General features: G+C 40.1%; 2 protein-coding genes across 5 annotated transcripts in view; one reads left to right on the plus strand and one right to left on the minus strand.

Annotated features, from left to right (window-relative positions):
• The window catches only part of b3galnt2 (beta-1,3-N-acetylgalactosaminyltransferase 2), a 28,017-nt gene extending 26,508 nt beyond the window's left edge, over positions 1-1,509 (plus strand). Inside the window, exons 11-12 of the mRNA XM_052151461.1 lie at positions 755-811; positions 931-1,509. Of these exons, the coding sequence (XP_052007421.1) occupies positions 755-811; positions 931-1,071 (198 nt within the window). The 3' untranslated portion in view covers positions 1,072-1,509. The remainder of the gene's footprint in view (positions 1-754; positions 812-930) is intronic.
• A 7,528-nt stretch (positions 1,510-9,037) lies between these two features.
• Positions 9,038-14,189, minus strand: part of LOC127660564 (geranylgeranyl pyrophosphate synthase-like) — a 33,346-nt gene continuing 28,194 nt past the window's right edge. For all 4 annotated transcript variants that reach the window (XM_052150895.1, XM_052150892.1, XM_052150894.1 and 1 more), the window contains one exon: positions 9,038-10,397. In XM_052150895.1, the coding sequence (XP_052006855.1) occupies positions 9,612-10,397 (786 nt within the window). In that variant the 3' untranslated portion in view covers positions 9,038-9,611. The remainder of the gene's footprint in view (positions 10,398-14,189) is intronic.

Genomic DNA, 14,189 nt, shown 5'->3' on the forward strand with positions numbered 1-14,189 from the left:
TTAGGCAATATATACTAGGCTTCAAATTTGAATAGCCTACAAGCGGTCATTTGATTTCAAATGACCGAACAAAGACGACAACAGCTCGGCCACCTGAACTGAACCGAAGAAAATACGGCGTCAAAAACAGCCACTTTTTTTAATTAATTACGGTCATTAGTGTGAGCCCTGAGCACTAATTATGCGCCTAATTATGTATTCAGCGTTATGTACAGAAAAAGCCGGTGAAAGCGCCTCTATTTTGCGCTGAAAATTCTCCGCCTCTTAAAAGCATGTGTAACTTAGGAAGCGGCTCTCCTGGCATATCCTCCTGGTGAAGTGGCAGAAGTAATCCGAGCAAGACGAAGACATAGGCTAAGGAGAAGAGCTGAAAAGATTTTTGCGCAGTCCGCCTGTTGAGTACCTCTGAGTAACGCCCCCCATTTGTGCCTGAGCGCCCCCCTCTCTGCTGCCTCGTTCACACCGCCCAACACTGTCCAAACGTCCCCTAGGGGGCGGTACCGCCCCCGTTGAGAAACGCTGGTCTAGAGTCTTCTGAACAGTATTCAGGAAATTCGATTTTGAACATGGAAATATATTTTTGGATGGAAAGGAAAAAAACGTTTGCCGAAATGTTATTTAAAATCACAATCAGAATATCTAAAACAAATTGCTATATGATTTGTTTGTCCATATTGGACAGCCATTTACTTAATTTCAGATGATGTATATGTATACAAGCATTATTATTTGAATAGTTTCTTTATTTTAACAGGGAGAGGATGTAAGCATGGGCATTTGGATGGCTGCCGTGGGGCCTCGCAAATATCAGGTACAAATAAGTTCAAGTAAAACGGTTCCACAAACAGAAGCCCCAAAATGTATTTGGACCAAGAACTTGATAAAAGCATATTTTATCTTTCGAGTTCTTACAGAGTTGTCTGTCCACAGGATTCAGGATGGCTGTGTGAGAAGGAGTGTTACGTGGACATGTTGTCATCACCGCAGCACTCGGCACAAGAGTTGCGCTCTCTCTGGGACAGGAAGAGGAAATGTGGCAACCCCTGTGGCTGTGCTTGGGGTGAACACTGACATGCATGTTTCACTGTAAACACGAGTGTACGGTTAGATGCGTGAATGACAATGAGATTTTATTTGGTGAAATCCTTTCAGATTATAACATGTCAGGGAGGCTCAACGGTTTCCCCACAAATGAACATGCGGCCATCAACACGAGACACTAGTAATGTTTACTTATCCTTTATAAGCCTAGTCTCTTATTGGTCTAATCTATCCACACTCTGACATCTTATGGTGAATCTGTAAAGCCAAACAAACACAAGGTTTTTGACAGAGCAGCATTACTTTACTTTTTGCTGTTATGTTTCTTTCTGTCATCAAATGCTCACTAAATGTGATTTGTGTTCACCATCACTCAAGCACATGAACCTTTTCACTGCTTTCAACTTAGCTAGAGGTTGCCAAAATTGTTACACTAAAACTTTTATCTACGAACAATAAAAACGTAACGACAGATTGCAAATGTGTCATGCTTGTTTAAAGAAGTGTTGAAGAGCAGATGTGTTTGTGGTGAAGACAATAAATGTGTCTTACCTGCCATGAAAACAAATATACACACACAGTATATAGCCCATTTATACTTTTATGTGGTGCTTGGTGAGAGTTCATTTTAGACCCTGGGTCTGTAAGCAACACCCTCTCCGAACACTTTACAACCGCATAGCAATGTGCTAAAAAAAAACAATCAGAACACAAGATCATGTGCGAGTCTGGTAAAACAGCGAAGTATCAATTTGACTTGCTATCACAAAGCTACGTCACCTAGCAGTTGCTGGGCTGGTGAAAAAAGATGCTTGTTTGATGCACGAGTAATGCATTAAAAATAGGGTTATTTCATTGCATATTTATTTACATTTATGCATTTGGCAGATGCTTTTATCCAAAGTGACTTACAGAGCACTTATTACAGGGACAATCCCCCCGGAGCAACCTGGAGTTAAGTGTCCTACTCAAGGACACAATGGTGGTGGCTGTGGGGATCAAACCAGCAACCTTCTGATTACCAGTTATGTGCTTTAGACCACTACACCACCACCACTATTTATCTGACCTTTATGACAGTTTTGCCGTTTCTACACTAGAGGGCACAAAGTTTGAACAAATTTGAGGACCTAAAGATAAAACCAGATCCAACGTGTGACGCACAGATTTCTGTAAGTCAAGCAACATAAGTTGGGCTTCAAAACTTTGATAGTTTACAGATGGTAAAACTATGTTTGAAAACAGAGGCATCCTCAGAAACAGTGCACTTACGCATCTGGGGATGCTAAAAAAAAAAAAGAGTCAACCAGCTGGGGAAAGTTCAACAAGACGGCTAATTTAACTATCTGTTTCTGAAATAAATAAAAAGTCCAATTTGTGAAACAAGAAGTCATTAAGGATAAAAGTTTGATTTGAAATGGATCTTGCATTAATCAATGCCACCTTTACTGAGCTGGAAATTCGAGAATTACCCGATAAGTCGCCCAAAGCTCCTGCCAACCTGAGGTAGCATTGATTGTTTGAGTTCACGCCTCTGGAGCAATCCTGCGGTTTTGAGTTTGGTTCTTTTTAGGAGGACTCAAGTGTGAACCCTTAGAGAGTAACTCAAGCCTTTATACTGGCAGTAGGCCATGGGCAAAACATTACCTAATTTGGTCAAAAGGAATCACTATTATTTTTTTTTATCATAAATCACTCAAATCACAATAAGGGATCCAGAATTGCTGCCAATATTTACCGGCTAATTATGATTTTTTTTTCCTCCCCAATTTGTAACGCCCAATTTCCAATCCGCTCTAAGTCCTCGTGGTGGCGCAGTGACTCGCCTCAATCCGTGTGGCGGAGGACGAATCTCAGTTGCATCTCATTTACATTTACATTTATTCATTTGGCAGACGCTTTTATCCAAAGCGACTTACAAAAGAGGAAGAACATCAGCGAATCATCTTAAGGAGACAGTGGTACGAAAAGTGACATATTACAAAGTTTCACTATCATCAGAATAGTATACAAAACAGATTTAAGTGCAAATGTAATATGTAGAAATGTAAATATATATATATTTTTTTTTTGTTTTTTGTTTTTTTTAGTGACCGGTTAAGTGCTTTTGGAAAAGATGTGTTTCTAGCCATTTTTGAAGATAGAGAGTGAGTTAGCTTCCCGGATTGAGTTGTGAAGGTCATTCCACCACCGTGGTTTGATGAAACTGAAAGTCCGGAAAAGTGTTTTGGTACCTCTTTTTTTTGGTACGACAAGGCGACGTTCCTTAGCCGACCGCAAGCTTCTGGTGGGAACGTAGCTCTGCATAAATGTTTTTAGGTATGCTGGAGCAGACCCAGTGACTGTTTTGTATGCCAGCATCAGGGCCTTGAATTTAATACATGCATCAACCGGCAGCCAGTGGAGAGAGACACAGAGTGGTGTAACATGTGCTCTCTTAGGTTCATTAAAGACCAGATGTGCTGCTGCATTCTGGATCATTTGGAGAGGTCTAATAGCACATGCAGGAAGGCCTGCAATGAGAGCGTTACAGTAGTCCAGTCTAGTTATGACAAGGGACTGAACGAGCAGTTGTGTGGCATGTACAGAGAGGAAAGGTCTTATCTTCCTGATATTGTAGAGTGTAAATCTACAAGATCTTGCAGTTTTTGAAATGTGGTCTGTGAAATTTAGCTCATCATCAATGGTTACCCCTAGATTTCTGACCGTTTTGGAAGGCGAAACTGTAGTTGGACCCAGCTGCACGGTGATGTTGTGTTCAACAGCGGGGTTGGCTGGAAAGACAAGGAGTTCGGTCTTGGCAGGGTTGAGTTGAAGGTGGTGTTCCTTCATCCAGGCCGAGATGTCTGCCAGACAGGCAGCGATTCGAGCGGTCACTGTGGTGTCGTTGGGCTGGAAAGACAAGTAGAGTTAGCGTGTCATCAAGCGTAGCAGTGGTGAGAGAAACCATGTGACTGGATGATGGGTCCCAGTGATGTTGTGTATATGGAGAAGAGAAGTGGCCCAAGCACTGATCCCTGAGGTACCCCAGTAAGTAACTGGTGTGGCTTGGATACTTCCCTCTCCATGCAACCTCAAAGGACCTTTCTGAGAGATAAGAGTTGAACCAGTCAAGCACAGTTCCAGTGATACCCAGTTTAGAGAGGGTGGAGAGTAGGATCTGATGGTTGACTGTGTCAAAGGCAGCAGAAAGGTCCAGCAGAATCAGAACGGATGATCTCGATTCAGCTCTCGCCTGTCTCAGCGACTTCGATGACAGACAGCAGGGCAGTCTCAGTGGAGTGTCCACTTTTGAAGCCCGACTGATTGTCATCCAGCAGCTTGTTCTGTGAGAGATAGGCGGAGATCTGATTGAAAACTGCCCTTTCAAGTGTTTTTGCCATGAATGGGATGAGAGAGACTGGTCTGTAGTGTTCTATCTGTGTGGGGTTAAGTGCAGGTTTTTTCAGCAGTGGGGTTACTCGAGCCTGCTTAAATGTAGTGGGAAAAGTGCCTGCAAGAAGGGATGTGTTAATTATGTGTGTAAGTGCCGGTAGGATGGACGGAGAGATGGCCTGGAGAAGGTGTGATGGAATGGGGTCAAGGGAACAGGTTGTGGGGTGGTTGGAGAGGAGGAGTTTAGAGACCTCAGTGTCAGTTAAAGGAGAGAACATAGGGAAAGAAGGGTTGCATACAGGAGCCAGGTGTTTGACAGGGTGTGGTGCTGTGAATGTATTGCTGATGGCTGTAACCTTATCAGTAAAAATGTGGCAATATATCTGCTGTCAGTGATGTGTCAGGTGGTGGAGGGGAGGGCAGAGAAGTGTGTTAAATGTTCTAAACAAGCTACGAGTGTCTGTGGTGCTGTTGATCTTGGTCTGGTAATATGAAGTTTTTGCAGTTTTAACGTTATTTGAAAAAGTTGCGAGCAGAAGCTGATATTTACCTAGATCAGCTGGATCTTTAGATTTCCGCCATCTCCTCTCAGCTGCCCTGAGATCAGTCCGATGTTCACGAAGGACGTCAGACAGCCAGGGGCTGGGTGGTGTAGTCCGTGCTGGTCTAGAGGAGAGAGGACAGATGTTGTCTAGACAGGTTGTTAAAGTAGAGCTAAGTGTGTCTGTGGCAGTGTTCACATCAAGCATGGAAAATACATTTATTGTGGGAAGAGAGGCAGAGACATCAGTGGAAAGGCGAGAGGGTGAGAGGGAACGGAGGTTACGGCGAAAGGAAACCAAAGGTGGGGTCGGTTTTACAATGGATGGGAGAATCATGTTGAATTGAACAAAGTAGTGATCAGAGACATGTAAAGGTGTAACAAGAATATTAGAGGTGGTACAGTTACGTGTAAAAATGAGGTCCAGCTGGTTGCCCGACCTGTGAGTTGCTGTGGTGTGTAGTCTTTCCAAGTCAAATGAGGCCAGAAGAGTATTCAGTTCAATGGCCTGGGGTTTGTCTTGGTGTATGTTGAAATCACCAAGAACCACAAGTGGCCTGCCATCCTCTGGCAAGGAGGACAGCAGGACATCCAATTCCTCAAGAAAGCTTGTCAGCTGACCTGGGGGCGATAGATGACAACAACATGTAATTTTGTGGGTTGCATTGTAGTAATGGCATGGAATTCAAAAGATGTATTGTTACATAGTGAAGCCATGTGGTGAAAAAGTCCAGTTATTATGAATGAGCAAACCTGTTCCCCCACCCCTACCAGTATGTCGAGGGTGTGGGAGAAGGAGAAGTTGTTAGAGAGACCAGCAGGTGTTGCTGTATCCTCAGGACGTATCCATGTCTCTGTCAGTGCCAGGATGCTGAGGGTGGACTGCGTGGTGAAAGCTGGAATGAAGGCAGCTTTGTTCACAGCAGACTGGCAGTTCCAGAGTCCCACTGAGAACGAGAGTGGAGCAGGTGTTGAAGTGCAAAGCGGCCGTAGGTTGTGTGGGTTGCGTTTTGTCTTGCATCTGTATCTTGTGAACGGTCTACAACAGATAACAGGGATGTGCTTGAAGGCATGTGTTATTAGTGAACTAGACATGATAGTATGTATGTATAAGTAAAATAATAAAAGAGATAGAATAGAAAAATACTTAAGTGCTTTGGTGAGTGGAGCCTTGTCAGTGTCCTTGCTCGGTGGACTCGCACAGGTAGACTCGCTGGTCTTTACCCAAGTAGGTCTTCACACAAGGAGGGCTTCACACGAGGGCCACCACTTCCGCTGCCGCGTCAGCATTAAGTCCAATAAATAACCACTTTTACGAGCCGTTCAGTGGAAAAAAGCAGCCACGCCTTAATGCTACTTATCACAACAAAGCTAGTCACGTGGTCACCCGAAACCGAAACTCAGGGTTGCGCGGGAACAAACGCAACTTCTGTACAGCGCAAATAAATTATGCTGCACTTAGCAATAAATAATACTCTGAAACCAGTGAAGCACTGTTTGCAGACACTAAAACGACGATAGTTTTACACACACACACAGGATAACCAACCCGAAGTCTAAGCAAATCTAGCGACGAATCCTACGTGACAAGTTTAAACAAGTCTAGCAATTCTATCAGCGAATACTATGGGACAAGTCAACACAAATATAGCGCGCACACACACCAAACACACGTCTAAGCGACCCGCGTTCAAGACAGTAAACAAACAGCACCTGATCTAGCAATGAATACCACTATAACAACGTTAAAAACAATGAAATAAACACACTTACATACAACTGCAGACTACTGTAGATAGATCGCTTCTCATCACGTGGCTTGTTGAGCATGTTAACGCACGTTAACGCAGAGATCTAGCGTGTGTGGAGGCTTATCTCTCTTCTCCGCGGCATCCACGCACAACTCGCCACACGCCCCACCGAGATCGAGAACCACACATTATAGCGACCACAAGTAGGTTACCCCATGTGACTCTACCCTCCCTAGCAACAGGACCAATTTGGTAGCTAAGGAGACCTGACTGGAGTCACTCAGCACGCTGGTTTCTGCTTCGATCGCGGTCTCCCCACCGAGATAGAGATCCACATTATAGCGACCACAAGTAGGTTACCCCATGTGACTCTACCCTCCCTAGCAACAGGACCAATTTGGTTGCTAAGGAGACCTGGCTGGAGTCACACAGCACGCCCTGGATTTGAACTCAAGACTCCAGGTGTGATAGTCAGCGTCTTTACTCATTGATCTACGGCATAAATGGACGTGACAGTTACCAATAGGCTACATGATGAGGGAAACATTGAAACCAGACTTAAACTCCTGAATATATATTGAAAATGACATTGTTGTAACAGTGAAGAAGCTTTTGTACCTCTTTATGCTGTTTTAAGCATTCCTAAGTAAAATAGTGATCTGATCAAAATTTAGGCAAGTTACAAATATCGATATCGGTCTCGGTCTATAGTTTTTGTTAAAATCTGTATCTGCTGAAACAATAATGACATTGGTGCATCTCTTATCGTAATGTGACTGTCCAAACCGTGCAGCCCTAGCACCAGTCAGTGAGCTGGCATAATGTGGCAGACCCTAGGTTACTGAAAATCTCGGAAGCACATGCCAACTTCCTCTTTGACGATGTTGGAATTTGGGGCAAAATCTACAGAATTCCATTTCAACGTGGTACAATCTGTGAAATAGATCCAAGTGTACTACACTTACAGTATATTGGCATTGAAACCTAAAATAAAATTAGCCAACATATTTAATGGTCATAATAGAACAATGTGAATGATATAAGAAAGTCCAATACACACTTGCAGGAGACTGTACTATATGAAAAGTATGTTTATTCTGTGGAGTGATATCAAAAACATTTACTTCCAAACAAAATACTTGCATATGCAGTAGCAGTGTTGACCTCAGAAACACATTACAGTATTGTACGCTAAAGTCCTAAACAACAAAATGTTAACATTTAAGTTATTTCAGAGGTTTTTGAGTATCACGTGAAAGATCAATCCATATTGTTTAATGGTAAAACACAATGTTATAAAGACATTTTGAAACGTTATTTCTGCCTTTGTAAGCAGCACACTTCTTACACACATGAAAGTAAGGCCTCATAGCTTCACACTAGAGGTCGAACGGTAGTGGATTTTGTCCATACATATAACCGATAACAACGTTGGTGGAGAAGACCAATAACCGATCAATCAGCCGAGAGATAGATAGATATATTTATTAAAATAGATTTATATAATGATTCAACATTTCCAAGTCTTTCCTTACTAAGATGGGCACAGACATTGAAGCACCAAGAGTCCAAAATGAATAAAATCCCAAAAGCCGTTTATTGTGCAACCAAAATCCCCAAAACAACCAGAAAAAGTACTATTTGGCGCATAATGCGGGACTTTTAATTGTAAATAAACTTGGCTCTGTTACAATGCTCTATATGTAAGTATTTAACAAATAAAGCTTTAGATGGCCTATATATTCAGCAGATGAGTTTTATTAATTATGGAAGCCCTGAACTGCACCGTAAGAAGATTTTATATATATATATAATAATTCTTCAAAGAGGCAACACATTTTCTGCTTGCTGGCTAACCATGCTGTACCAACCTCGGCCACCAGGTGCCACTATCAGTAAGCATGAAATCTTACAAGATGACAGATGGCGGCTGTGGCACTTCATCTGTTGATTTATAGTTGTATAATAACTAAATTAAAATGTAAATAACTCCTGTTACACTTGACAACAAATGCCATATGAAACAATGTAACCTGAGGTATATTCATATAATAGTGGGATTATATGCATTAGTAGGCTCTCTAACATTATATATGTTTCTTTCCTTGATTAAGAATTGCAAAGCATTATTGTTAGAGTATTAGACAACTATAAATCAACAGATGAAGTACCACAGCTGCCATCTGTCAACTTGTAAGATTTCATGCTCGCTGATAGTGACACCTGGTGGCCGAGGTTGGTACAGCACGGTTGGCTAGCAAGAAAAATGTAAATTATATATATATAATTTGTATTTTTTTTATTTTTAATAAAACGAAAAATGCGGGGGAAAAAAATTATATATTTGTAGGACATAAGCTCAGGAAGGCACTAAGACCCCCCCAAAAAGATGTTTGACGATAACCGATAGTTCCAAAAAAGCAACTTATCTGCACCGATTATTTAATAAAACCGATATATCGGTCTCCCTCTCCTTACTTCACACCTTATCAAATATGTAGATTTAGGATCATTTCAAACCGATGACACTCATATCACCATGACAACACAAGCATCAGCAGCCCAGTGGGCACAATGAGGTTTTCATGGTATTAAACTATTCATCAGAAAAGACATTAATCTCTTATTTCATATAATATTTTTATAATAAATGGGAGAATATCACAAAAACATGACTAGGTTTCATTTCACACCAACTAAAGATAATGAAGCCTATTTTAAGGATCATTAAGATGCATCGTTACAATATTTACATTACAATGAACTAATGTGCCTGGATGTTATTTGATGTAATTCCCAGTATTTGCAATGTGAAAAGTTTTTTCAGTTATTTAAACACCGTATGCAGATGTGACTACCACAGGTCATTGATTTGATTGGTTGTCTGAAGTTCTGGTCACAGGCTATTTTGATTGGCTGACTGAAACCCCGCCCTCTGGCGCTTTGTACATGCAACTGAGGTGCTCCAACAGGGCCTCTAGTTCGGGGTTTCCTCCCAGCTTCTCGATCAGTCGGTATGCATCTGCTTCAAGGATTATTAGCGTCTGACGCGTGTAAGCAAAAGAACCCACCTTCTCCAGGTAGTCCACGCAATAACGTTTAATATCCACATTCTCGGTGCGCTGGCGCAATATATTCTGCACTTGCGTGCTCTCGGGTCGCGACCAGATGGCGTGTATGGTGGGAAAAGAGAACTTCCCTTCCGTCAGATCTTCACAGAAGCTCTTGTTAGCGCTGTACTCTGGCGAGTTCAAGTTGGCGTAGTCGTCACGAATTTGGAAGAAAAGTCCCAGGGTGTCTAAAAGTGGTTTTAGATCTCGTTTCCAATCAGAGAAAAGCTGCATGAGTCCCACCGCGAGGCCAAAAAGACCACCGGTTTTCTGAAGCACCATGGCGCGGTACTCGTCCTCGCTCGGGCAGGTGTACGTGTCGCGCCAGTGGATGTCGAGACCCTGGCCGCGGTGCAGCTCCAGCAGCTGACGGGTGAAGACGCGCACGGCCTCGGGGTGGTCTAACGTGAGGACCTTCTCTAGGCCCAGGAAGTAGACGTAGTTGGCGGAGTTAATGACAGAGGGCACACCGTAGATGCTATGGGCGACGGGGAAACCACGCCGCAGCTTAGAGCTGTCTTCGATATCGTCAATCAACAGACTGGCATTGTGAAGCATCTCGGTCACCTCAATAATGACCTGTGGATACGAAAAAGACAAATAATTAAAACAAATCATATTGCTACTCATTAGATGGGAGGATATAGTCAATCGGCTCAAATGTTTTTAAAATATATTTATTTTTTATTATGTTTTATTTTTAAAGACTTTTCTTTTTCCTTTCTAAACATCATTATAATAATTTATTATTATATTGTTGAATATTTATCATACAAATAATATTATAATGGTTTGGTAAGAAAATAGTTTCATATTGTTATAAAATTGTCAATTGTTTTCCACATTATAATTATACAATTTTACAATAAATCATAATTACATTTTTTATTATTATTATTGTTATTATTATATAATAATAATAAAAAATGATACAAATATATATTGTTATAAAAGCTAATATTGTTAAATTAAATTATAATTACATTGTTTAATTAAACACACAATTTTAGTTTAATTAATCACTTTCTACACAAATTATAATACAATTTTATAATAAATCATAAATGATTAAATATTTAATACTAATAATAACAATAACAACAATAAACATATACATTGTTTAAAAACCGTAATATAGAAACTTTTATAACAGTTATTTATTATTATTATTATTATTATTATTTATAAAAAATTTAATTTTGATTTATTATAACATTTTATATTTAAAATTTGGGTAGAAACTGACTTAATTAAAAATATATATTTAATTAAACAATTTAATTATAATTTACTAAATGTTTTAACAATAATATAGAAATTTTAACAATGTAATAAAGTATAATTTGTTTAATTAAAATATAAATTTTTAATTAATGTCACTTTTTCTACCCAAATTATAAAATTTTTAGTAATCAATTTACATTTGAATAAATAATACTAATAATAAATATATACATTATTATAAAAAGTTTACATATTATAGTTAATTCAATACATTTTCAATTAAAATAAGGATTTTGTTTGTATTGTTATTTCCAAAACAATAAGACTTATATTTGCAAAACTAGCTGAACATTTACAGTACAATGTAACGGCTATAACCTTCATAATCACTTTTAGGAAAATTAACCAGGCCAAATAAAAACCACATAAACCTCTAAAATAAAATGAATGTCTAACCTGCGCTGTAATGTATATAATGTACTGCAGAGGGCAGCAGTGAAACAAGCTGCTTTATATGAAGTTCCTTCAGGGTGTGTCTCAAAAACAGACCAAACCAATAACATCCAAGCATATTTGGCAAAGGTCTACTAGCCCCAGTCAAGTCACAAAACCTTCTTTATATCTTGATGTATAGTATAATCATGGAGAAATAGCTCTTACAGCGCATGACACAAACTGACACATCAGAGCACGGGATAGGGAACATATGGAGAGTCCAGATGAGTGAAGGGGAGGGGCAGAAACAAACACGACCTTTCCTGACCTTTTACGACACATACAGGAAAACAAACTTTTACATAGACGCTACACTCGTGTGGTTACCATGACTAAATGTAAACAAAACGACAATCTGAGCCGTTTATTTGCTGGTGGAGGCTCTACTACACAAAACATCACTTCCTGTTGCAGTGCATGTAAACATTCCAGAGTGATATGGACATGTTTACACTCATAAATAAAAGGTCATACTATATCAGGGTTTACCAAACGTTTCTGACCCAGGGCCGCCTAATATATTGACCTAGTTTCACAATGAACTACATTTACCTCCATTTGCCACGATCAGGACAGAGATGCGTTTGTTCAAAGATAGTTTTACATTCTATAGAATCAAACAAACCTGTTATAAGAATTCTTTTGACTATACATTAAGGTAAGCTATAGAATAAATGAAACGCATTCATGAAAACATTTAGAAATATTTGGAATATTTATTGAATATAAAAATATTTATTTGCAGATGCGTTTAATTTCCATAGTGTATAATACATATAACACACATACACAGATTGTTTATATATATATAAACAATCACGTTTGTTTAATTCATTAATACAAATTCTATGATTGAGAATATTAGCCAACCTCTTGCCCCAAATATTTTAAATCAACAAACTCATCCTTTACACCATAATATGTATAACAAGCACTACAATAAAATATTAATAACTATATCAGATGTTACAAATAAAACAAACAGATAATTTTGCACCACATTTTGAATTTCTGGGGCATTTTTTCCCCGAGCTCGCCCTCCCTCCCTCCCTCCCTCCCTCACTCACTCACACACTCTCGCTCTCTCTCTCTCTCTCTCTCTCTCACACACACACACACACTCTCTCTCTCTCTCTCTCTCTCTCGCTCTCTCTCACACACACACTCTCTCACACACTCTCTCTCTCTCACACACACATCCTCACTCACACACTCTCTCTCGCTCTCTCTCTCTCTCACTCGCTCTCTCTCTCACTCACACACACACACACACACACTCTCTCACACACACACACACATCCTCACACTCTCTCTCTCTCTCTCCCTCTCTCTCACACACACTCTCTCTCTCACACACATCCTCACACACACTCTCTCTCTCTCACACACACACACATCCTCACACACACTCTCTCTCTCTCACACGCACATCCTCACACACACTCTCTCTCTCTCACACACACATCCTCACTCACACACCCTCTCTCTCACTCGCTCTCTCTCTCTCACACACACACTCTCTCTCACTCTCTCTCTCTCTCTCTCTCACACACACACACACACACACATCCTCACTCACACTCTCTCTCTCTCTCTCTCTCTCTCTCTCTCTCTCTCTCTCTCTCTCTCTCTCTCTCTCTCTCTCTCTCTCTCTCTCTCTCTCTCTCTCACACACACACACACACACACACACACACACACACACACACCCCATGTCCCAGTTGATCTTGATTAAAAATAAACAGATATTTTTTTCCTTTTTGTAATTTAAAGGTCACCTAAAAACTGACTTAAAGTTCACGTTTCATTTATTTATTTTTTCATTTCAAATGTTCCTTTTCTGTATAGAAAATGTATTTGTGTGTATATTTAGTGTTTTAGTCTGGTCCCAGACTTTGAAAATCCATTTTGAAAATAATATTTTTGACATGTTTAAAACTATTTTAATCATGTTTTATTTTTTGTATATTTATTGTGCATTGTTTAATTCAGTGCTGGAAATGACGTTGTGTCTCCACGGTAACGCGCTCAAGTCACATGACTAGATGTGTGGATTGACGGTCTCAGACGTGGAGGCAACTGAGATTCGTCCTCCGCCACCCGAATTGAGGAGAGTCACTACACCACCATTGGGAATCCAAAAATATAAAGACGTGATATTTCCTTTAAAAAAAAAAAAAAATTCTCCTGTTTAAACTTTAAAGTATTTTAAGAGTGCAGACCTTTTTGCATTTTGAAAATGTAAACTGTCCCACAGTTGTGCCTTCATTCCCAACACACTACAATTTTCCCCCTAATAAAGTTTGTTCAAATGTTAGTGTACTTGTTAACCAAAAGGACAAAGTGTCAGAGAAGAGCATGCTCGAGACAAAAATAAAAATCGAGGGAAATATCACGTCATTTTTTTGCTTCCCAATTTGGAACGCCCAATTCCCAATGAGCTCCAAGTCCTCATGGTGGTGTAGTGACTCGCCTCAATCCGGGTGGCGGAGGACGAATCTCAGTTGCCTCAGTGTCTGAGACCGTCAATCCGCGCATCTTATCACGTGACTTGTTGTGCGCGTTATCGTGGAGACACAACGTCATTTCCAGCACTGAATTAAACGATACAGAATTTGAGCTGTGCTGGAAATGACACTGTGCTTTAAATTT

Source organism: Xyrauchen texanus, chromosome 20 (genome assembly GCF_025860055.1).
Source record: "Xyrauchen texanus isolate HMW12.3.18 chromosome 20, RBS_HiC_50CHRs, whole genome shotgun sequence".
NCBI lineage: Eukaryota > Metazoa > Chordata > Actinopteri > Cypriniformes > Catostomidae > Xyrauchen > Xyrauchen texanus.